The sequence below is a fragment of the Ascaphus truei genome, chromosome 5, assembly GCF_040206685.1.
Source record: "Ascaphus truei isolate aAscTru1 chromosome 5, aAscTru1.hap1, whole genome shotgun sequence".
NCBI classification, from domain to species: Eukaryota; Metazoa; Chordata; class Amphibia; order Anura; family Ascaphidae; genus Ascaphus; species Ascaphus truei.
This window is the reverse complement of record NC_134487.1, coordinates 276273011-276299349: the sequence shown is the minus strand read 5'-3', so window position 1 is coordinate 276299349 and position 26339 is coordinate 276273011. Positions and strand designations below refer to the sequence as shown.

Below are 26339 nucleotides of genomic sequence, written 5' to 3'. Positions count from 1 at the left end.
CACGCACACACACACACACACACACACACACACACACACACACACACACAGGCAGGCACTCACGCACTCATACACACACACGCGCGCACACACAGAGGCAGGCACTCACGCACTCATACACACACACACACACACACACACAGACAGAGGCAGGCACTCAGGCACACACATACACACACAGACAGGCAAACACATACACACACACAGACAGGCAAACACATACACACACACAGACAGGCAAACACATACACACACACAGAGAAAGGCACTCACCTGCTTTCACTCCACACTCCTCCCCGCTCCCCGAAGCCTCTCCTCCTCCCGAAGCCTCCCCTCCCCATTGGCTCACAGCCACACACGTCACGCGTCGAAGCTAGGAAACACCATTCTGTGGTGTCTCCAGCGGCTGACGCGCGACAGCGTGTAGTCAGCTGTGCAGCCAGTGGGGACCGGGACCAGCTCGCGAGGATTCCCCTGCTGGTGGGGAACTCGCTACATTGCCGCCCGCGCCAACGAGCGCAGCGGGACCGAGGCCTTAGGCAAGAATGTAGAATTTTACATTATCACATGCTTTACATATAAAAATAAGAAAAAGGGGGAAATGTAGTATTGCTGCTACGAAGAGATCGGTTAGAACATTATCTTCTTCTACATCCTATGGCAGCATACACCTGTGAGAAATCCCACAGCAATATCCCAAAAATATGAAAGGATTAGAGAACGGCCAAAAGCTCCTTACTTTCAAAGTATGTCTCTGCCACAGAAAAAATACCTATTTTGTAGGGATTAATGAAGGTATGAATATTGAACCATGTAGCTGCCTGCCCTACAAATGTTCACAGGAGATGCTTCTGCCTTCTCCGATCAGGACGTGGAAACTAATCTGTAAATACACACTTTACAAGATGATCTTATTCCTGTCTTACTGAAACCTTCAAGCACTGCTGTTTCCAGCCACCTGGCAATGGATTCCTTTCCTAGGAACTGAAAAGAGAGCAAACAACATGTCTGATCTTCTCCAGACTGCTGAATTGTCTAAATAAATTCATAAACATTGCACTTGATCCAAGGAGTTAAAATCTTTTTTTCGTTCCTGTCTGAGGATTTGGATAAAGGGACAGGGCATTATATCTTGACTGATTTTTTTTCATATGTGACTTTGAATCTCAAACTGAGGTATCATTCTTAGTACCACTTTGTGTTCGTGAAATAATATATAAGCTACTTTGCTGATAAAGAATGAATGATTGTCACTTTTCTTGCTGAAGTTATGGCTATAAATAAGGTAATCTTAATGGTAAGCCATTTGTTTGAGGCCTGCTGGAGAGGTTTTAGGGGAGGTTTCATTGAGGGCTTTCAAGACTAAACGTCTTGAACAACACACCCAATGAATTTGGTCCCCTGATTAAAGGGTGCGAGGACAAAGATTCAACTTTAAAGGAGCCGATTGCTGCAATATACATCTTGATTTAACTAGGGCTTAGGTTTTTGTCAACCCCAGCTTGTAAATGTTCTGCATAGGAATCTTTTCTCTATCTTCCCAGTTATCCTAATACCATTTGACAAACGAATGCCAGGTCCGATTGTATGCCCTGTATTGTATGTAGAAGTCTTTTAAAACCAGAGAAGTGTATGAATCATAGTCTTTGCTATTGCTTTGCTATTTGCTATTGCTATTTCTAGATGGAAGACTGGGTCTTGTGAGATCTTCTTTGACCGGAAGTTGACATGGAGGTCCTACTGCCATACTGATCAGGTCCATGAGCCATGCCCTGTGAGGCCAGAACAGGATAACTGCTATAACATTGGATGCATCCTGTCTAGTTTTCCTTGGCACCCTCAAAATCATTGGAATGAGAGGAAACATAGGCTAACTTGTTATTGACATTGCATTCAGGTAAGTCGGCTGTCTGGGCAAAATATTAGGACTTTGTTGTGGTGACAGACCATGAGGTCTAACCAAGGCTGTTATCCATATCTAAACTCTGTGTTGCAATACATCTGGGTTCAGAGTTCATTCACCAGCAGTCATCGACGTTCGATGTGAATGGCCGAGATTTGGGGTACAGTCCTCTGTGCCCAGTTTAAAATGGTTTACTTCTCTCAACATGGATGCACTCCTTGTGCCTCCTTGCTTGTTGCTGGTTGATATATGCAACAAGTGGCTGACCTCTGAATAAGTCCTGAAAATGAGCGACTGCCATGAATCAATCATTTCGCGAATGTTAGTTGATAGTCGAGTCTCCTGAAGCCTCCAGCGTCTCTGGGCCGACCAAGATAAAATACTGTGTGCCCCAACAGATAGCCGGCATAAATAGTAATGCTAAGAAAGAGTATAAAAAAGGCACTCCAAAAGGTGAGTGAAACAGTGATAATAACCGATAATCAGTATCTAAATAATTAACATGTGAACGGGTGCAGTGTCTCTGTGGCGCTATTGGTTAGCGCGTTTGGCTGTTAACAGAAAAGTTGATGGTTCAAGCCCACCCAGGGACGTTTGTTTTCAATTTGATATGTTTGTTCTTGGTTTTATCCCTTTTCCAAACTACATATCATGCCAGCCTTCAGTTGTGTTTTTTTTTTTTTTTTCCATGTGGACCTGCGCTCCCCTACACCGAAGACTCCACTGCAATTTATAGTAATGACCTGCCAATTCTTTGTAATTATAAGACAACTGATCTTGAAGTTTCTTCAGTTTTCCCACCAGGAGAGTCTGAGAGAGGGATTATTCAGTCTAGATAACTGCAGGAATACTGGTGAATGTCCAGGTCTATCTGGATGACCTGGCAATGTTTAGTTGGACATGGGACAAGCACTTAGGACATGTAGCGGCGCTACTAGACCACATAAGGGAGAATTGGTTGACCCAGACACCCATGAAATGTCAGCTCGGCATGGCCAAGGTCCTATATCTAGTGCACCAGGTGGGCGGAGGACAGGTCAAGCCAGAGCCGGTCAAAGTAGAAGCCATCATCCTGTGGCCGACCCCCCATATGCAAAAGTGTTTGCTTTTCTGGTGACGTTGGGTATTATCGGAAGTTTGTACCGTTCTACAGTGCCACTGCCAAGCCCCTGACTGGCTCCATGCCCACACTGTGGCCTGGTCTCTGTAATGCAAAACCGCGTTCCAGGCACTTAAAGATGCCCAAGCCAGTGCTCATGTTTTACCCCTCCCCCGACACCCCATATACCGCAAGAGGTCTCTTGTACAGACCAAGATCAACTTTCAGAATCAGTGCAGTCCTCAGCAGGTTGGCAAGGACAGGATAGAGCACTCTGTGGTCTATTTGAGATAATAGCTCCTAGATCGGGAGGTCACCTACGCGATCAAGGGGTGCTTGGTGATTTTTTGGGCACTAAGGAAATTATAGCCAAAGTATACAGCCAACCCTTTATGTGCCAGACGACAACCCCATAAGTTGGCTACATCGTGTTTCGGGGGAAACCAGGAAACTGTTGTGGTGGAGCTTGGCCCTACCAGAATATTACTTCACTATAGAGCATAAAAAGGACAGCAACCATGGCAACGCTGAGTTCTTATCCCTTCAGGACGACCACAGCCCAAACAGCCATGGACTCCCATCGACCTAGGAGGCCAGTCTCCTCAGGGGTCTGATCTTGAGGGGATGAGATGTGATGGCAGGGGCAGCATGGCATTCCCAAAGAAAGGTTAAGCCTGCTCTCTGCCTCTGCTGTCAAGATGGCGACCCAGTGAAAAGGTTAATGTGCCATCCCAAGGTTGAAGAAGTGTCTCAACCCTGGTAATATGTAACCAGTGTTTGTATATTTTTTCTGTGCATGTTAAACTTTTTAATACAGTGTTTTTCAACCAGGGTTCCTAGGAACCCTTGGGTTCCCTGGGCATCCTTAAAGGGTTCACTGTAATTTTCAGGTAATTTTAAAATTGTACCAAATACAGAACAATTTACAATGTATCTGATCTCAGACTCGCTGCTAGAGAGCGTTGGGGTTCCTCAGAATTTTACATAGGGATCCTCAAACAAAATAAGGTTGGAAACCACTGGTTTAATAGTTTATCTGTGTGACCCATTGTATGCCTTGGCCAGTAACAATTGCCAAGTACCAGGCATACAATGAATCAGAAGGCAAGCATTTGTGTGGGGTCAGGTGCTGTGCTTAAGGACAATGGAAATCTAGGAAAGACGCAACCGTTATCTGGGAGAGTACACACTCCAAGGCCGAAGCATTGCTCTCTCCATGACAGCAAGGTTTCCACCACCTAGCTTCCTTCTCCAGAGAAGGCCCCCGCAGCCACCTACACGTGGTGCTCAGGGTTCAGGGAGAACAGAAGTTCCACATCTCTATATTCAACAAGTCACCTCTACGTGTGGTTCTTTGATCTATCGGAAGAAAGAAGGGGGTTGAGGGGGTCAATTGTGCACTTGAGGATATACCAAGGTGGAGCAAAATAAAAATCCTGAAATGTAAAAAACTAGCCTACCATTCTACCAACAGCTAGAACAGAAAAACACAGAACGTGGGAAGTAGGAGATCTTCCTGAATAAGTCAAAAGACTTCTGTCCCACCTGGTGGAAGGAGCTGCGATCCCACAGGTGTGTGCTGCCATGGTATGAAGAAGACTATATTGTATGCAACACTGTGTGTACAATTTTATAGGCACAATAAGTCCTTGCTGCGAACCTACGGCATATAGAGATAAATAGAAATTATTTTTATTAACAGCTTTAGCAGGCTCAAATGTCCAGGTGTTACTTACTAGTCCATCCCTTTTCCTTTAGCCTACTTTTACGTTTATAATCAATGCAAAATTAAGTATTTTATGGTTTCTGCTATTTCCCAGGCGTCCCTAAGAAAAACTCACAAGCCTAGTCCATGCCACCTCTTTTCTGTATTTGACTCTCTCCTCAGACATCACTCTGTAAGATGTTTTTCTGCCCCAATTCACTTCAATAATTTGTTGACTATTTCAAGGCTAAAGTGTATTCCATTCACCAAGACAGCCCCACTAAAGAGATAAATCCTCAATCTACATAACTCTTCCAAACTCTCATCCAACTTTTCTTGACTGTCTTCTGTTAGAAGCGTAAGGGTCTCCCTGTTGCTCTCCTCCTCAGGAACTCAATCAGAAAATCTGATTCGGGGGTGCAGTGGCGGCGTCATGTCATTGCCATGGCAACGCGCGCCACTGTCACATGATGGCGTTGTCATGGCAATGAGGATTCTTGACGCAGGGATAGAGGAGGCCTGCTCTCTTACATAGGCCCCCACTCTATCCTATCACAATCAGTTGTATTATTGTGGGGGGGAAATGCGGGGCCTCTATGTGCAATAGCAGTTTTTGAGGCACCCCCCCCATTCGCGCTACTGCTCCTCCTCTCCCTTTACCATTTGCCCTCTTGACCCCACCCCCTCCCATTTGATGAAACCTCTTGCTTCTTCTCAGTAACCCACATTTTCAACTACTCTATTTGCTCTGATATTCATCTCCCTTGCTTTAAACATGCAATAGATACACCTATTTTAAAAAATAACACCCTGGATCCTACCTGTCTCCAACTATCGTCCTGTCAAACTCTTAAATGCCATAGTCTCTCGCATGCTATGCTTTCTTAACTTTATTATTATCTCCTAGAGACTATACAATCTGGTTTCAGCACTGCTCACTCCATTGAAACAGCCCTAACCAAAATTAACAAACACACAGATACCCAGCAAGCTCTAAGTAACCCCCCAAAATTACCACAAAATATATGTATAAGTGACAAAAGGAGTGCTACTGGGCGTGTCTAAAAGTATACAAGAAACAAATAAGTCCAGAGCAACATCCAACGTGACAAAAATACACAGTGAAATACCTATATTTCTCTTGAAAAAGGGTAATTTAGTTAACCCTTTGGCCAAAGCGTATAAGCCTGCGAGCCACATCAAGGCATGACCAAATTCGCAGGTCCCAACACTAACTGATTTTATTAATCAGTTAGTGTTGGGACCTGTGTGTTTGTAAACTTTGTCCGACTGGTCTCAGCTGTTTTGGAGGTCATGGCTCCTCCCTCCCAGGGTTTAAGCTTGCCCCTCTCACACTTTCCAAATAAGCAGGTTCTCTTTTCATGCAGTTTGTTGTGACAGGTTCAATGCCAGGACCATTCTTCCTCTAATTATATAGAGTTAAATAAGAATTTTAATTAGTTAGTGTTAGGACCTGCTAATTTGGTCATGCTTTGATGTGGCTCGCAGGCTTATACGCTTTGGCCAAAGGGTTAACTAAATTACCCTTTTTCAAGAGAAATATAGGTATTTCACTGTTTATTTGTGTCACATTGGATGTTGCTCAGGACTTCTTTGTTTCTTATTCCTAACCAAAATTACTTTCATGCTGCCAAAGTCATCACACTCTCTAGGTCACCTTAAACCTTTTGGATTCAAAGATTAACTCTTTGGTGGTGACGCTCAAACTTCCTTTTCAACTCCAGACCTTAAACTGCTCACAAAACCAAAATCTCTGAATGTCTTTACACAATACAGTATCATCAAGTGATATTGGATGGCGCTTACCACACTAAGTGTACAATAAGTGAAATAGTGTCAATTAAATAACAATAGTGATAATAGGTGTTGAAGTGACTTGTGCATTATTTTATATACAGTGATTAAGATTTTTGAGTGAAAATGGCTCATAAACCTCTGGTGGGGACTTGTTCCCAGAGTTCCCCTCAACAAGTTCCAGAGGGAGCACGATCAACCCAAATGAGAAAAAATTATATAGTGCACTCTGATATAACAGGTTGACTTGTGTATGCAAACTTGGCTCGTATGGATTTTCTACTTACAAAATTTAAGTGTCAATAAAGCCTCTCTCCAAATTGTGATGATGGTGTTTTCTTCTTATATTGAAGTGATGTATTCCCTCAGGGTGAAAGAACAAGGGCAAACATGGTGCAGATCAGATGTATAAAAATGTATATAAAAGTAAGTACACAGTATACTCACATTCTGGACATGATTATATACACAAATATGGGTGTGGAGGATTGGAGGTAGTGCTGGAAAAATATCCTTGGGGTCTGTGTGTGTCTCTGCTCCCCGTCGGTTTCGAGCTGGTCAGAGTTTTCCACTGCTGTTGTCCCTCACAGGCTGCCTTAACTCCTTAACAAAGCAGTTGCAGCCGGGCCCCTCCGACGTCAATGCGCGACAGGCCTCTCTGACGTCGACGTGCTGGAAGTAAGCTTGGCCTAGTTTCCGGAGCGCGGCGCCATGAGTGGGAGGCCTGGTGCACGCTGAAGTCAGAGGTTCCGGCATGGGACAGAGAGAGGAAGAGGCCTGCAGGTGGGGAGAGCCGAGGCCCGGCGGCAACTGCTCTGTCTGGCCGCCGGGCCCCCCAGCAGTCACTATTATTATTAGTATTATTTTTTACCATGTACTGGTTTTTTATTATTTTTTATTTTTTTTTAATATGTACTGGTTGTGCGGGGGGAGGGGGTTGCATTGTGGGCTTCTTTATTATATGAGCATTTTTTTTTAATATAAGCATTGGGGGCTTTTTTTATAAGCATTGTGGATTTTTTTTATATCCATTTGTTTTTTTTATATATGTATGGGGTGATTATATTTATTGGGTGCGTTTTTGTATGTATTTCGGGGGTTGTATATATTTGGGGGGTGGGGGGTGTATATATTTGGGTGGTGGAGGGCTGTATATATTTGGAGGGTAGGGATTTTGTTTTGTATGTATTTGGGGTGGGAATGTTTTTGCATTGGGTTTTTTTTTTGTATATTTTGTGCAGGGAATTGTGTGGGGGGGGAGAGAAGGAGTGAGTAGGGACATTGAGTGGGGTAATTGACGGAGGGGGGGGGAGAGCGAGAGGAGAGAGGGGGGGAGTGAGGAAAAGAGGGAGTAAGAGTAAGACGCAGGAGAGAGAAATACATGTGAGGTGGGAGGATCGAGTGAGTGGGGCAATTAATGGAGAGAGACATTCATGGGAAGAGGGAGGGAAATAGAGGGGGCTCACGAGGTGTGAAATGGGGCTCGAGGATGGGCCTAGTCAGAACTGTAATCCTTGGTCCAGGGAAATCTCTGTCTGTATCCCTGAATATAGCACTTCAATTGTAAGCTCTTCGGAGCAGGGACTCCTGTTTCTAATGTTTAAAGTGCTTATTCCAATTATGTCTCATTATTTTATTACATCTATTACTAATGTGAAGCGCTATGTGCATGGGTGGACTATACAAAAAGATTTACACATAATAGATACGCAGAATCACCTTAGGCAGCATACCTTAAAACCTTTACGTCTCACTTCAAGTGGACTGTCACTAGATGACAGCGCTACAGTACATAAAACTATAATAGAGTACTTATCCAGAATGCAATTTTTCTTTTTAGCTCAGCTAAAGGAAGAGTGGAGTTCAGTGTGCTAAAATACCTGCAGTGTTTTAGTATTAAAGCAGCCGGTCCCCGTTTGTTTATTCACACACGCAGGAGGGGAACCACGCGGTCAATGGAGTTGAAACACGCTCCGGGTACCCCCTTTTTTCCAAAATTTGTACCTGTAAATGTAGCGCATTGTAGTTCCCTTGTGACACTTGGGATATAAATAACAGGATGTACCAGAGGTACCTTTACTGGAATGTATCAGGAACCAGGGGTCCCCAGGAGTTCAAAATAATGCGGTTCAGGTCTGGTGACTGCCTGGTTCCCATTTTGGCAAGATAGAAAAATAGGCTAAAGCGCTCCAATGCAGGTATATAAGAATAACGCAAGCCAAACCACTGATCCAAGGTCTAAGGAATGAGTAATGATATTAGTACTTAATATCCAATAGTACGGTTACTATCCTCCTACTATCCTTGAAAAAGAACGCTGTGACGTTCGAAACGCGTTGGATGGGTCTTTGTCACATTAAAGTGCCCTTTTAATTTATTTTTGATTTTGGGTCCTTCCTGCTCCGTTTTTGCTTGTGCGCTTTTTCCTCCATTTATTCCTGGTTCCCATTTTGGTAAATAAAAGGATGGAGGGGGTCTGGTAGGGGAAACTGCTGCTGTAGGGTTTTTGGTAAATCTGTTAATTTTACATTTCAATGCTTTATAAATATTTATTCTTCTCACTTAAAATGCTAGGCAATTTCCTCTTGGATATTTGCTTTATTTTCGCTTTGTTTGATCGTCAAGATTAAAACTTGTATATTTTGCTCATTAATTTTCCTTTTAATATTGTGCAGTTTTACTATGTATATCTGCCATGTGAAAGCTGTGGCCACGCTAAGCCCTTTATAAGGAACTAGAAACACAAAACTCCATAATGCTGGCTCATGGGGCAATGAAGAAGCCTAAAGATCAATTCTTCTTACCAAAGTAAACACCATTTTCAATAAAGGGAAAAAAATCTTAAGTATTTTTATTCTTTCACCCTTTAAAATAAACCAAAGTTTGTTCAAATTTACCCTTAAAATTGTGAACCGAGAATGAGAATTATTATATAACATGCCACAAATACTACATTGATTAGGGGAAATGAATAGTACAATATATTGATTGGTGCAGATTCAGGCAGGGGTGGGCAACTTCAGTCCTATGTCTTTTGAATGATATCCTGATCCCTGCTTCAGCACAGGTGGAAGACTGAGCCACAAATTGAGCCACCTGTGCTGAAGCAGGGATATCCTGAAAACCTGACCTGTTGGTGGCCCTTGAGGGCTGGAGTTGCCCACCCCTTGGTTAAGTGGTGTTTGAAGAGAAAATTCATCAAACCGGTAGCAGCCACTTCTGCACACACAAGATGACATTATTTTTACATCATTGTTTCTACAAAATAAGCACTGGATTAATTTACAGCAATGAGTATGTTACTTACTTAGTATGACGGATGTCAGGAAGGGATCTGTTAAGAGAGATTTTGTCACTGACATATATATTGAATCCATTCTCCCTGTATGCCTGGTCCACACGATCTGCATCAGTCATTGGGAAAGGCCGCCCCTGCTCTCCATTTCCTAGGGAAATGTAGCACAGTGTCATTTGGGGATGCAGAAAACACCCTTATTTGCTGTAACAGAGGATAGTACCAAGGGGAGACTGTGTTTTAAATAAAAAGTTTAGGTTGGAAATTACAATGCGAGTTAGGCTGCGTCCATAGAAGGACAAGCAGCGCTGAGGCGTGCGGACGCTCAGCGTTGAGCCCCTGCATCCTCAATGAGTATGCCTTGAGAGGGGGCTCACGTGAGCATCCGCAGGCGTGCTCAGGCTTTGGAGTTTTCAGCCGAGCGCCAAGCTGTTTTTCAGCGCGCTGTCGGCTGAAAACATACAATCAGCCTTAAGCAGCGTCAACGTCACGGCGCCGTGACGTCGGCGCCGTGACATTGACGTCAGTGCGTCACGGGCGATTGGCCCAGCGACGTCACTGCCCCGCCTCCAACCACCTCCCCCCCGGCTCCCTTCGCGCACGCTGGCTCACCTGCAAGTCCGTGGAATCGCGCTGACTGAAGCAGGCGAGCCTCAGCGTTAGCACGCCTCCGCTCTCCTCACCACTCTATGGCCCGGGCCCAACAATAAGTGTGTGCCCCCACTATTGTACTATATAATATCTTAAGAAATACATAAGGATGATGATACCACAAATTGACATTATAAATGTATAGATTTTCTCTATGAGCTTTTGGTTTTAGGTTGTTTTTAAAATAAAATGTGCTTGCTTAGGGCAAAGAAAATTGCAATGGCCTAATTCTGATTCAGGAAGCCACATTTTGTTATTATCTGGAAGGAATATTTGCCTGTTTATACATACAAAATACACTACCAATATCAAAACACACATCCAATTTACCAGATTTTACCGTGCTCCCAGAATGTACAGTGTAGTGTCCTGCTTCAAAATGTAAGAACATTTCTCACTGCGACAATTGTGAGAAAAGAAAACAAGCAGCGAAGTGTGTAAACTGTACCTGCTTTTTCTTGGTCTTTTGTAATTCGCTCATAGTCGTGCCAGTCCTTGTTTCTTGATCTTTTTTCACTGACGTTTTCATCCTTTTGTCTGCTCAGTACAACCTGTAAATGAGATGAAGATACAGTTTAACAAAGCCAGTCTCCTGGTTCTTTGAGTCCACAGCTCTACAGTATTTAACATTACATGGTCGGCTTACTCTTTACTCCGAATATCTTTCCTATCAGTATTAAAAACTTTTCACCCCTGAGGTTCCTACATAATTTTGTCAATACATTTCAGTTCCACATGATAAGGTACTTACTTTGTGCAAGGGCATGTGCACTGTAACACCCACTGCTTTGTCAGGACTGGTATTTTACACACTACGCTGAATTATGTTCATTATCCCTTTCTGTTCCATTGCAGACCACCAACGCCCAGTTTCTGTCAATTCAATTCACATAAATATTAAAAATGGAGATACTACCAATTGCCAACAATAGAGGGACTGCACTACTTGACAAAAAAAGGCGAACAATTTAAGTGTGAGCTTAGTGATGGCATTTTCCTAAAATGAGAGAACAAGACTAATTAAATTACTTTCGTTTGAAGAAGCCTCTGTGCGGATAGGCGATGCTCGCTCAGGAATACAACACTATAAAGTGCAAGGTTAGGCTGGGGCCATGGTGCCTTCTCCCATGTGGAGGCTGAGGGAAAGCGGGTGCTTTCCCTGGCCATGGTAGACGGGCCGTGGGGGGCGTTCCAGTGGGTGTTCCTAGTGACGTCACGGAGCTGGTATTGGGCGAACCGCTCACGTGACCTGTCTGTCGCGCTGAGAAATCAGTTTAACCAATTTCTCACGCAACAAGCTCCTCCTCCTGCTTCCGCACGGACCCGCGCCCGCACACCGCATGGACGTTAACACTGCCTTAAGGACACACGGTCTGCGGCACCATTTCCGAGGTTTTATCGGTAGATGACGTCACGGCTTTCTATTGGTGATTTGTGGCCATATCTGTAATGCACTGAAACTAAAGGAAACTCTCAAATAGCTGAGAAACCAGCGGGCTCCTGGAGGTCACGGAAACATGGATCAGCTCTGGGGAATTAAGTTTTATTTTACATTTTTTATCAAATTTATAAAAAAAATAAAAAACAGCTGACTTATGGTAGTAAGGAAAGTGCAAGAGTAAAACTATATGAAAGTACAGCTATCCGATTCGTTGAAGGCCCTTAGCTTACACATATTGTAGTTGCAATAAAGTAAAAGCACTTAACTGTGTAACTCAAATCAGTTTGAACAAAAAAAAAATATTTTTGAATTGTGCCTTTAAAAAGAAACAGAGCTATAACTCTGAAAATAGTACAGTAATGGCAATGCCAAAGCATATATTTGCAAATAACACTCTGGCTCTATGTTCTTCCATATAAACTGAATATACCTCACTTATGCTACAAACAAGCCCCCACATATTTGTTTGCATTTGTCACATTCATACAATTATATTTTTTCAGGCCTTTTTCTATACCAATCATCACTTTTGACTATCAACCAAGACTGTGCCTGAATGTCGCACCCTCAAGCCTTGATCAGTTGAGGGAATAACAGTTGGAGGAGTTCATTAGATAAATATAACATGAGAATACCAAGTAGCACATTTTACCTCATGCAAAATGGATTGCTCTGTGTGTTAAATGTGCTATTTCACAAAACAAAAAAAACAAAAACAAAGAAGCACACATTAATTCGTGATCAATGTACTTTACTTTCTTATGGATTTAATGCTTTGGTCCATTTGATCAGGAGCATAAGGAAATGCACAAAATGTGAAAGTGACATGAACTCTATATGTCTGAGTGGCAGGAAACTGCATCATGACTTAACCCCATGGATTCCAATTCGGCCTGCAACGACCGTCTGGCACTCAAGAAAAGCAATGCATTGATGGTCCTTCTGGCAACCAAGGTTATAAAATAAGACGCAGCCTTTGATACTCTACAAGTAGCGAGAAGAAATAGACAACCGCTCATGCGGTTCAGTCCCTCTTTAAAAGCTCTGTTCTGACTTCTATTTCACCACTTTATGGTGCAGAAAAAAAATAAACAAACATTTCGATACGATACTCTACAAGTATACCAACAGGTACATAATTTTTCAGAATGTGTGTGTGTGTGTGTGTGTGTGTGTGTGTGTGTGTGTGTGTGTGTGTGTGTGTGTGTGTGTGTGTGTGTGTGTGTGTGTGTGTGTGTGTGTGTGTGTGTGTGTAGGGAGTGGGGGGGTGAGGGGAGGAAGGGGGCGAGGTCCCTGTGTGTAAAGAATCGCACATGTAGAAAGATAGCATTGGTGGTACAGCAGTTAATCACCATGATGCTTTCAAAAGTCACACCTAGGGCCTTGGCCATGTTTGGCGCTTGCTGGCGGAAGCGTGCTGACGCGCGCTCCCGCTCAGCACTGAGCCCCTACAGCCGCAATTAGAGCTTGCCGGCGAGACAGGCCGGTCACGTGAGCGGTTCGCCCAATGAGGGCGAACCAGCTCCGTGACGTCACTGGCCCGCCCCCGGCCAGTGACGCGCCCGGCCCGCCCCCTGACGGTCTGTCCCCCTTCTGCCCTGATCCATGTCTCCTGTGTGTGTGTCTGTGTGTGTATGTGTATGTATATGTGTATGTATATGTGTGTGCATTGTGTGTGTGCATTGTGTGTGCGTGTATGTGTATGCATGTGTGTGTGTATGCATGTGTGTATGCATGTGTGTGTGTGTGCGCCTGTGTGTGTGTATGCATGTGTATGTGTGTGCGTGCGTGTGCGTATATATTTATCAAAGTTGCACAATGTTAATAAATAATTAATTCTCACAACATGTCTTCTTTAATTTTTAAAATATTATATAATATACACACACACACACACACACTTCAAAGTGACACACACACACTGACAGCTACCAAGTGACACACACACACACACACACACAGTGATACCCGCCTCCCAAGCGCTTGCTGTCTCCTCTGTCAGGACAGCAAAAAGCTCCTGGTAGAGCGAGCGGCAGCAAGCAAGAGCGAGCAGCAGCACCTAAGCGCTTACTATGTCCCAGGCCAAACAATGTCTCACGTCGCGCTACACAAGACATTGTGGAGTGAGAAGAGATTTCAGAAGGAAGAGCAGTAGTTAACACTGCACCAATGTGGTTCTTCTGAGTGTAGTGCCTTTCAGTGGGTGGGCTCCACTGGTGGATAACATTTTTACTGTACTGGTAAAAGGACATTTTTGAGTGGTGTATAAACCGTACAGTGATATAATAATCCCTACATTAACCAATATCATACCTTAAGCACGGAGTAAAGAATCAACTGTGAAAGGATAAACTGATAATGGGAAAAATAATGGGATATTTCACAATAATTAGAATGGTTTACAAAAACATACTATGCAATGTGTGTCCCTCTAGGATTGAAGGAATTCAACCATCAATGTATGGCATCCAAAAGGTTAAATAAACAGCTACAAATGTTTCATAAGCCATCTGCATTCTCACACAGCTGCACAAGTAGAAATTCGACAACCAGACTTTAAACAAAATAATCTGCATAGCATAGTTTTGTTATTTAGGAACATGCATTAAATTCCATTTATAAATTATGTTGACTGTATCTCAAAGTAAATTTTTCACTTATTTGCCCAAATCCTACTGGAGCGTTCGCCACTGCTTCCTTGGATTGTATCCTGACACCTGCATCTCTCTCCACCCCAATGTTTTGTATGAATGCATTATGTACACACAATCCTTTCAATCTTTTGACATAGAAAACAGCTTCACTTTTGATGGTATAAACCCGCAACTCTGCTTGCAATTCTAGCCCCATGCTTTACACATTTTCATACGCAGAAAATGTTTTCGAATCAAAGCTGCCAAGTGTTACTATAGCACTTATGTATATAGTGGTCGGCTCTTGCATTCAACGTAAGCAACGTGACACAGCAAACAGCCGAATGTGTGAACTAACATTTTACATAGAGTATGTAAAACATGGATCCCATCTGAGTGGGTAGAATTGGGAAGATAAATGCCCTCACCTGCTATTGCAGCTGCACAAAATGAGTCCTCATAATCGCCAACTACAATTTGAAATGCATGACACTGTCTCAGCTCCCGGCGGTAACCATGGAGCTTACTCTAGTATTGTGTCCTAGACAGTGGTACAGTGTTCATGTCTGACTGCAGAAGCCTTCAGACCATGACACAAGTCAATGCCTTTCATTCTATCATCTGTAGAATTGCATTATCTATACTTAGCTCTCAATATGACTGCATGGCAAAGATTTCTAGGTCCGGTCAGTACGGCAGAGATTATATATACATAGCATATACTGTTTGCAGTGAGAAAAGCAGGATGGGTTGTACAAATCCTGCACTGCAATGAGAAGATCTACCCTAGACTAAAATCTCCATCTGAAAGATATGGTTCTGTTTTTACTTATATCTTTTTACAGTAGTCAATCTAAAATGACTTTCTTGGCTTGCAAAATGTTAAAGCTTTCTTCTCTGAAGATAGACTTGATGGAATAAAAAGAAAATGTAAACAAAGTTTGGAATTCAAATGTGTCACAAATCTCTTCATTTCAAATGTTAAAAGGTATCAGTGAGTCCCAAACTACTCATCATCAAGCAACATTTCACTGGCTTACATTTTTTGCTCGTATCTGGGTGCATGCTTGACTCAAAAGATGCTTATCCTCCGGCTCACCTGACCAAAACACCAATACCATTTAAATTAATCCACAATGAAAGCGCACAACATGATTAGCAAAGAAAGAGTGTACATTTAGATCATTGTAACAATACAAGGCAAAGCTTTCCACGTGGGAACATCGTAAACTGACCATTTCATTTCGCAAATACAGAGGTGGAAGGTGGACTGTTTTGCTCAAGTTCACATGAAGGTTGGTCATTTTTTTATCTTCTTTTTAATTAGCAGTCAATGTTGCTTGTTTTTTTTTGTTTTTATTATTATTATTTATTATTATTATTATTATTATTTTCTGAGCCAATCCTCTGTTCTGATTCCGGGGATGTCTGTACTTTTCCCACCCGACAAGAATACTTGCCAGGTGGAGACAAAATGATTGCCAGGGTTCAGCCTCGTTAAGGACCTTGTGGCTTTCTATTAGGAACAGGAATCAGCAGAACATTACGTACACTGAAAAGCAACCAAGTTAGAAAGACCAACTTTAAAACACAATACCAGGTCACGTTAGCAATGAAAAGGTTAAAAGTAGAACAGTACTCCAAGCAGATAATCACTGCTGCAAATCTTGGTGCCAAACACAACACTTCCACAACCATGTAGCCTAACAATGACATGAATTATTCCACAAAAGAACAGCTTCATTGTTTGTTGCAGGCTTTAGGCTCCTGTGAGTCTACTTTTTGATGCAATAAAATCTAGGACATTTTTCATTTTGATCTCTAACTTTTTTTTTCCTTTTCTTCTTAGCATTTATTAAAAACATCAAGGGAAACGTTCGCTTTCCCCTCCCTCCTATTTTTAGACTTTGGCACGGACGAAGCTTGTCGCATTATTGCACCGACTCTAGAATGCAAGGGCCGAAAACCAGTTGCTTTGCATCCGTGTCACATGGTCAGCACCGAGCAGCTCCCGGACGTCTTTGACCTGGAATCTGCTGCAAAGCAATGCTTAAGAGAGCCGCAGGCACTGAAACTGATTACTATAATCTTTCTCAAGATGGCTCCCACTTTTACCAACGTTACAAGTAAAACTGGTATTTCTTTTTATTTTAAACAATTAATTTGATATACAGATATCGATAGATTATATATATCAAATATATGTTTAAAATTCATTTATATAAATATATATATATATATATATATATAAGAGAGAGAGAGAGCGAGAGAGAGAGCGAGAGAGAGAGCGAGAGAGAGAGCGAGCGAGAGAGCGAGAGAGAGAGCGAGCGAGAGAGCGAGCGAGCGAGCGAGAGAGAGAGAGCGAGAGAGAGAGAGAGCGAGAGAGAGAGAGCGAGAGAGAGAGCGCGAGAGAGAGAGCGCGAGAGAGAGAGCGCGAGAGAGAGAGCGAGAGAGAGAGAGCGAGAGAGAGAGCGAGAGAGCGAGAGAGAGAGCGAGAGAGAGAGAGCGAGAGAGAGAGCGCGAGAGAGAGCGCAAGAGAGAGAGCGAGATTTTATATAATAAATTAGTACTTCAGTATTAGGTGCTAAATTGTTAATCCAAATAAAAAAAGTTATGTCATAGAAAAAGCTTTCGAGAGTTCCCCTCTCTCTGTCAGGTCTGCAGTACTGGGAGGGGGAAGAGGGAGACACATTTAGCTACTCATTTGCATCTAAGACAGGGGTGGGCAACTCCAGCCCCCTCAAGGTCCACCAACAGGCAAGGTTTTCAGGATATCCGTGCTTCAGCACAGGTGGCTGAGCCAGATGAGCTTTGTAGATGTCTACAAGCGGCAAAATTTCAAACCTGCCTGTCTCTTCATATTTTCTCAGCCTCCGCACGCATCCGCACGCATCAGCACGCATGAGCACGCATGCGGAGGGAGAAACTTATTAAACTTTAAACATTATTAAACATATTAAACTTTAGCACACTGCAAGTTGAATATTGATTCACACGTTTATCACAGTTATTGCACCATCAGAATATTTCTTCTGTTTTACATGGCTTGCGCTTCCCGATGATCTTCAACTCTTCACTCTTCACGGGATCGAGAGAACGACCCCACACTGGGTTTAAGCAGCATCCATATGTGTTTGTATTAGTATCACAATTTTCATACATTTTGTATTTAATAGGTTATATTTGATATATTTTTTGAGCGCCACGATTGATAAGTTTGTTTTTCACAAGTATTTTTCCAGCCCTGGCCTTAAATAACCAATATTGTATTGTATGTCTTTATTTATATAGCGCCAAAAGTGTACTCAGCACTTCACAAAGAATACAGTACAGGGAATTATAATAATACAATAAGTGCAGCAAAATCAGACAACAGGAAAGGAAATCCCTGCCCTGAAGAGCTTACAATCTAAGATGTTTGATGGGAGACTTACAGAGACAGCAGGTGAGGGAAAAAGTGCTGTGTATGGCAGTGCTTGGCCACAATGGGTGGTAGGAGTGGCCGAGTGTGGGATAGTAACCGTGAGTGCAGGCTATTGGGATGCTTAACTTGTGGGGTGAGTTTTTAGGTTAGTGAGTATTAGATCAGAAGGTTAACACCATTTACAGGGGAAGAGATGGCAGGGATGCATGGGTAAGTTCAGGTGTGTATGTCTGGGTTCAGGCTTAGGGGAGATCTCCAGCAGCAGGAAGGAGTAGATAGAGGGTGTGAATGGAGGATTTGTGGGGGGAAATACTCAAACTAGCTACTCATTCTGCCTCTATTTGTCATATACTGTACATTCAGAGCATCCATAGGGGTTATGTATAAAACTTGCGTAATTTACTCCATAACATGGAATAAGAAGTTAATTGATGCAAACCTACAGCTTTGACGCAAACATCGATACAGCTTATTAAATACGATTGCTTCAAGCAACATCTACGCAAGGGGAGCAAAAACAATGCAAAGTACCATAATACATCGACACAAACTGACGTACTGTACAGTTAAAAAGGATTCAATTTGCATCATTTTTGGAAAAGTTCCCGTTTGAGACTTATAATATACTAGCTGAGAGAGCCGGCATTGCCCGTGAGTTAAATTTCCCGCTATGAGGGGGGGGGGGGGGGGGGAGACAGTGGACAGGAGGGGGGGAGACAGTGGACAGGAGGGGGGGAGACAGTGGACAGGAGGGGGGGGACAGTGGACAGGAGGGGGGGGGAACAGTGGACAGGAGGGGGGGGGAACAGTGGACAGGAGGGGGGGGCTGTGGACAGGAGGGGGGGGTCCCCACCCTACAGTGTCTGACACACACACAGTGAGACACACACACACAGTGAAACACACACACACACACACAAACACAGTGTCCCACACACACACACACGCACACACAGTGTCACACACACATACACATATGTCACCTCTCCTTCCGGGCGCCGCCATCTTAGGCGCTCGGCGCCGCGAGGGAAGAAGGGGTTCCTTCCGGGCGCCGCCATCTTAGGTACTCGGCACCGCGTGCCTGCCCACTACCTGTCCCCCCGCCGGGGAGGGAGAGAGAGCTGAGCGCCGGGGAGGGGGAGAGAGAGAGCTGAGCGCCGGGGAGGGGGAGAGAGAGAGCTGAGCGCCGGGGAGGGGGAGAGAGAGAGCTGAGCGCCGGGGAGGGGGAGAGAGAGAGCTGAGCGCCGGGGAGGGGGAGAGAGAGAGCTGAGCGCCGGGGAGGGGGAGAGAGAGAGAGCTGAACGCCGGGGAGGGGGAGAGAGAGAGCTGAGCGCCGGGGAGGGGGAGAGAGAGAGCTGAGCGCCGGGGAGAGAGAGAGAGCTGAGCGCCGGGGAGGGGGAAAGAGAGAGCTGAGCGCCGGGGAGGGGGAGAGAGAGAGCTGAGCGCCAGGGAGGGGGAGAGAGAGAGCTGAGAGCCGGGGAGGGGGAGAGAGAGAGCTGAGCGCCGGGGAGGGGGAGAGAGAGAGCTGAGCGCCGGGGAGGGGGAAAGAGAGAGCTGAGCGCCGGGGAGGGGGAGAGAGAGAGCTGAGCGCCAGGGAGGGGGAGAGAGAGAGCTGAGCGCCGGGGAGGGGGAGAGAGAGAGCTGAGCGCCGGGGAGGGGGAGAGAGAGCCGAGCGCCGGGGAGGGGGAGAGAGAGAGCTGAGCGCCGGGGAGGGGAAGAGAGAGAGCTGAGCGCCGGGGAGGGGGAGAGAGAGAGCTGAGCGCCGGGGAGGGGGAGAGAGAGCTGAGCGCCGGGGAGGGGGAGAGAGAGAGCTGAGCGCCGGGGAGGGGGAGAGAGAGAGCTGAGCGCCGGGGAGGGGAGAGAGAGCTGAGCGCCGGGGAGGGGGAGAGAGAGAGCTGAGCGCCGGAGAGGGGGAGAGAGAGCTGAGCGCCGGGGAGGGGGAGAGAGAGCTGAGCGCTGGGGAGGGGGAGAGAGAGCTGAGCGCCGGGGAGGGGGAGAGAGAGCTGAGCGCCGGGGAGGGGGAGAGAGAGCTGAGCGCCGGGGAGGGGGAGAGAGAGCTGAGCGCCGGGGAGAGAGAGAGGTGTGTGTGTGTGTGTGGCCGAGGGGGAAGAGAGTGGCAGTTGGGTGACGTCAGACCCACCAATCTGATTGGTCCTCAGCCCCTGGCCAATCAGACTCACCGCAGATAGCACTAACCTTTCGATTTTATATATTAAGATAAGGACCCAAGTTTATATTAGCAGCACATTATTTAATGCAGAGATTCCCTGTAGTCCTTCCCCATTCTGCTCAGGCATTTGAGGGACAGCTACTGGACCAAAACGCTAAGGCTGCGCTTATAGTGCCGGCAACGCGACGTTGTGGCAGAACAAATGTATTTCCGCCATCGTGTGCGCTTATAGTAGAAGCAACGCAATGGAGCGACGGCTTGGGCGCGATCGCTGGAAGTCAAGTCAATTTGATATTTCCAGCGACCGCAGCATGACGTCACCATCGCTATAGGCTCAGCCTTACAGACAATAGGTAAAGAGATCTGTAATAAAGAACTAGAAGCAGTCGTTTCCTTGTGCCTGCTGGTGTATAGTTTGCTAATTGTGTTGCCTTGTGATCCATGTGACCTTACTAATCACCACTCAGGCTGCATATTTCCCTACGTAAGTTGCTATCTAATAAGCAATTATTTGCTGCTGTACAGAAATGTTAATTTCATGCTCTGTAAACACATTTATTTGTGAAAGATGAACCTTCCTTTAATAACCGCTTCCAACTTACTAATGATAATCATTAGAGGCTGAACTGCTCTGTAACCCATTGCACTGTTTAGGCATGGTCTTACAGATCAGCACTAATCAGATAACTGCAGATCAAATGGTTAGAAAGACCTCAAGCAATGCCAGGTGTTAGAAATTTCTCTCTGGAGATATTGTGTATCTCAGGGGTGGCCAACTCCAGTCATCACGGGCCACCAACAAGTCAGGCTTAGGGCTGTTATATACAGGATGCGGCCGTGCGTTCCTATGCGAACGCACGTGCATGTGCCGCATGCTTTCCGTGTGTATAGAGCCGGGAGCTGCAGGTAAGTCTATATGCGTGTGTGTGTGTATATGTTGTGTAAGTAAGATTTTTTAAATTAAAAGTGTAATATTTTTTTTTTTTGTGTGTGCGCATTTATTTACCCCCCCCCCCACACGCACACATCCATCCATCCAAACACGCATACACACATTTGAGCGCAGGCAGCGGCGCAAAAAGATTAATTTCTTCATCTTCGTCGCTGTCTGTCGGCTCCCCTCTCCCTGCCGTGCGCGCGCGGCACTTCTATAGAAAGGCTGACGTTAGTCAGCCAACTAAAAATCTGCGCGCGCGGCGTAGCAAGCACCCGGCACTATAGAACGTGCCTTAGGCCTGGGACATAGTAAACACTTTTGTGTTGCTGCTCGCTGTTGCTTGCTGCCGCTCGCTCTACCAGGAGCTTTTTGCTGTCCTGACAGGAGACAGCAAGCGAGCTTGGGAGGCGGGTATCACTGTGTGTGTCACTTGGTAGCTGTCAGTGTGTGTGTGTGTGTGTGTGTGTGTGTGTGTGTCACTTTGAAGTGGTCTCTGTGTTTGTGTGTCACTGGGGAACCTGTGTGTGTGTGTGTGTGTATGTGTGTGTGTATATTATATAATATTTAAAATTTTTTTAAAAAAGACATGAGAATAAATTATTTATTAACATTGTGCAACTTTGATAAATATATACACACACACACCTCTGTGCTGCCTCTCTGTGCTGTGCTGGTCGGGTGGCTGAGCTCTGCTATCCACCGACACAGTAGGGGAAAAAAAGGCTGCAGCCCCATTTCAAACCTGCCTGTCTCTTCATATTTTCTCAGCCTCCGCACGCATCAGCACGCATGCGGAGGGAGAAACTATAGCCGCGCTGATTACAGATGCAGGGGCTTTGTGCTTCTGTTCAGCACGGCTCAGCCCGCCTCAGTGACGCTGATTTCACTATGTCCTGGGCCTTCAAGGCTATCCCTGCTTCAACACAGGTGGCTCAGGTCAATGACTGTGCTAAAGGAGGGATATCCTTAAGACCGGACCACGAGGCCCTGAAGTTGGCTACCCCTGGTGTATCACTTTGAATGGGGTACAGTGCAAAGAAAAAGATGTAGTGCTTTTCAGCACAGATTATACATTTTCTTATACAGGGTTGACCATGTTATGAAGCATTTTAGAGCACAAATATCCATTGAAAAATACAAGGAATAAAGACAATCTACTAAACCAAAACAGAAATGGGACATAAAACATTATGAAGAGTCCAGAGCAGTTTGCCAGCTGACAATAAAATGCAGACTCATAACTATTTTCATTATTTAAGAGTGTATTACCAGGAAATATGCACCGTGATCTCATGTTCAAAGATACAATACCAAGAAAAAGGTATTGCCATAAACATGTCGGGCAATTTCAACTACGTACTTGTACAAGCATAAAAACTCAAAGAAAACCTGCTAAAATGCAACTGCAGAATTGGTAGAACTACATAGAAGATGATAGAAAGGGGATATTTCTGTAAATAAACAAAGATGTAATCTGAACAAAGGATATGTGTTAGGGTAATAAGATATCAGCAACCACAAAAGGAAAAATACATAGGCCCATATTTACAAAAGAGTGCTAAGCTTTTGGCAAAATATAGGCAAAGTTATTTTTTCACAACCTGCGCTGAAATATACCTGCCCAAGATAGTGTCCGTGTATTCATCTTAGCTGCACCATTTTCAGGTATATCTACGATGAGATGAGGGATTTATCGAGCGAGTGGGAGAAATTAGGGTGCAGTTATATTTGCATATTGTCGCAGTTCTACATAATAAGAAATGTGTGGCTTGCGTTACTTTTCTTGCCAGTTTGGCGCGTTGGTTTTCTCGGTTACCTTTTTTAGCACAGAATACTAGTGCAGCATGCGCCAAATTGTGCAACAGTTGAAAAAAACATGAAATATATTGCATTAACGCAAATGTACCAGCGCAGACCCTTTTCTTCATACATACACCCCCATAGATGTTAGAAGTGGAACTGAAATGTGCTGAACTTGCTTTGATACAGTCTAGACCAGGGGTGGCCAACTGCAGTCCTCAAGGGCCACCAACAGGTCAGGTTTTAAGGATATCCCTGAGTCAGCACAGGTGGCTCAATCAGAGGTTCAGTCAACGACTGAGCGACTGATTGAGTCACCTGTGCTTAAGCAGGGATATCCTTAAAACCTGATCTGTTGGTGGCCCTTGCGGACTGCAGTTGGCCACCCCTGGTCTAAAGACTGCACTGCATTTCCCAAAAAAAGGGATATAACTGTGCACACACACACAACCACTTGCACCATAGAAGCCCCTGTTAACCTTTGGGTGGCCCAGGATAAAACCACTACGTTATGCCCTTTTTGGGCTCATTATCAAGGGGAGAAATCACCCGACATGCAGCGTAATGTAATAGGACGCTGACTCTTCCATGCCGGTTTAAGCGACACAGTGATCACGTGGTCGAGCAGTCACGTGATCGCGACTTGCCGGAGGAGCCATAGCACTCTGGTGCGGTGGCCCCTCCGGCACACAAAGGGTTAAAGTGACAGTCCCACATAGCAGGCAATTATTACTTTTCTAAATAAAAGAAAAACCACATCACATTGAAGTAATCTTAAAAATATACAACATTCTGTTTTCTTTCCGTTTCCTTTCCAATTATCATTTGAAAAGTTAAAATAAGCATTTATCCCTCAATCTTCATCCATTTGACTTCCATTGGGAAAAATGGCACCAATCTTAACATCAGTCAAAAAGTCTAGGATTTGGAGCCTTATAGCTCAGAATTTAAACACCATAACAATAAAAGGGGAATACCACTTTGAAAAGCATAAGAAACTCGGTTACATGGCTACATTAACAAAAAAGATAACTGCCCGCAACCTTTAATGCACAGAGATGGTTATAAGTCAATATTGTTAACCGTATGAAAGTGTCGACTTTAAAAGGTTTCTGGAGAAAAAAAAATCTCCCCCTAATCTCAGATCATGAAAGTTAATTGTGGCACTTGTAACAGTTGGTGGTATTAAATCATACAATTCTTCAAACGTATCTTTCGGCCAAGTAAAGTTACAAGGTTAATTAAGTGTGTGAAGCACCAATAAAGTGAAATGTAATAGATCTATAAATTGTATCCGATTAGTGCATTGGAGGATTGTAACAATTTTATACACGGAGGACAAATGGCAGGAATGTAATCCTTTTAGTGCTAGAGAACGCTTTCATCATGGTGCATGTCCCTGCAACACAATCAGTATTTGAAAGCTCTAACTTGCAGAGCGTTAGGACTATGGATCAAAATGATCAATTGTTAGTTGAAAATTAATTTTTTTACATGTATAGTACGTGATTGATCTGTACTGCGTGCCTCAGTGGAAAAGGGAATAAAAAGTTGAAGTAGAATCTGCTTTTTTTCCCATCAAACTATCATGTGGTGCAACCCCACTCCCCGCCTTACCTGACAAATACAATTTTTGGAAACACTTGTAATGTAGCTGGTTTACCTAAACAAATAGTCAAGTCTAAGGCTGCGCATGTAGTGCATTGCGGCGTCGACGCACCGTCGCTCCGAAACAAATAGATGGACTCCGTCGCAAGCGCTTATAGTAAGCCCAACGGCAATGGAGCGAGCAAAAATTTTGAAGCCAGGTAAATATTATTTATTTTTAGAGACAGTCGCCACATGTGACTGTCTCTAAACCACCAATCAAATTGCGTGGCCCACCCCTTTTAGTGACGTCACTGGCCTTGGTCGCCAGCGACGTTGCTAAAAAATCAAATTACAACTTTCACCAGTGGCGACGAGCCAGCACTATAAGCGCGGCCTTAGGCAGAGTTCAGGGTGGATACTACGGGACGTGCGCGCGCACGATCGGCACACTGCTATGTTTTTAAACGAACCATGTCACATTGCAGCTTCTTGTGACGGCAAAGTACAGTGTTGACGCTGCTACATTTTGCCGATACAACTGAAATTGATTTTTCGGGCTGCAGTAGAGTCATGGGAGCTGATTCAGCGAACCAGCTTCGTGACACATTCGCCACACCCCCCCAACGCCGCGACCCAACTCCTGCAGCTAAGGCACAGATCGCTGGGCTTCAGGAGCGCACAGAAGCTCTTGGCCGTAGTATCCACCCTGAACTTAGCCTTAGGCTCTGTTTATAGTGCTGTTGCCGGCGACGCGACGTCACGCTGCTGTCACTGGAAAAATCTAATTGAAGCGACTTCCAGCGATCAAGCCGTCGTGCCGCGCCTACTATAAGTGCACGTGACGGCGTCAATACATGTGTTTTGACGCAACGTTGCATCACTGGCACTCCAGGGAGGTGGAGATGATCTCGTACAGTAGATCACCTCTCCTAGTAAGATCGCACACTAGACGGGAGAACAATAACAGGAACGGTTTATTCTCTTACTCTGTGCAGCACAGTACACGGCAGGGTTCTGCCCAATGCAGCAACTGTCAGCTACTTACTGAAGGATGGTCCCTGCACCTTCACTACAGGCCAAGGGCACCCACAGCAGCCCCAGCTCTTCCTCGTCCTTCTAGCAGGGACAGAAGTATGGTACACACTCACTCTCCCCCGAGGGGAAGAGAACCAATTGCCTTCACCCAATAGTCAGGCTCTTGGTTGTGTGACTCGCCTCGCTCAAGTAGATAGAGGCACTGCTAAATTTAGGGTGGCACTGCTTAAGAACAGCTAGGAGGGTACCAGGTCCGTTCCATGGTTGGACATGCTCAGGCCGGATGTCACCGCCTCCCACTGTCACTCAAGTATAGCTCCAGTGAGAGGGGAAAACCCATATTGACTACTAGCCGCCTGATTGTACCAGGACTTACTGCCAGGAGAAGGGCAGGTTAGTAGCCAAAGGTCAACAAAACAAAACAAAGCGCACAACACTCATCGTGAAAAAGTAATAAACAGTGTTTATAAATTAGGTAGTTCAAGGTTAAGCGTACATAAAAATAGACTTAATCAGGCATATATAGCCACACCGTGGCAGTTACCAACAGCTGCGACCAGGAGCTGCAGGGATCTCGCTCCCCCTTCCGCACAGCTGAGATGAGATGGTAAACACAATACCGGAATGCCGATGTATCTGCCACAGTCTCAAAGTCCCGTATGTGACATCAGTGCGCCCGATAGAACTAGAGGGATAGTTGGCTCAATCCTCAAAGGCAACGTGTATCCTCCTTACTGCAGACCCCACTGCACATCCGCATGGGTCAGCGACGTAGCGGTGTAGTCTCGCAGTCCCTGAAGACGTGGCCCTTTGAGCTACGAAACGCATTGGAGAGATACCA

At 44.8% G+C, this 26339-nt stretch overlaps 1 protein-coding gene across 1 annotated transcript in view; it reads right to left on the bottom strand.

Moving 5' to 3' along the window:
- The window catches only part of GALNT10 (polypeptide N-acetylgalactosaminyltransferase 10), a 136780-nt gene that overhangs the window by 51115 nt on the left and 59326 nt on the right, over positions 1-26339 (bottom strand). The window contains exons 2-3 of the mRNA XM_075602151.1: positions 10917-11019; positions 9830-9968 (exon numbers count right to left, since the gene is read on the bottom strand). Coding sequence (XP_075458266.1) covers positions 9830-9968; positions 10917-11019 — 242 coding nt within the window. The remainder of the gene's footprint in view (positions 1-9829; positions 9969-10916; positions 11020-26339) is intronic.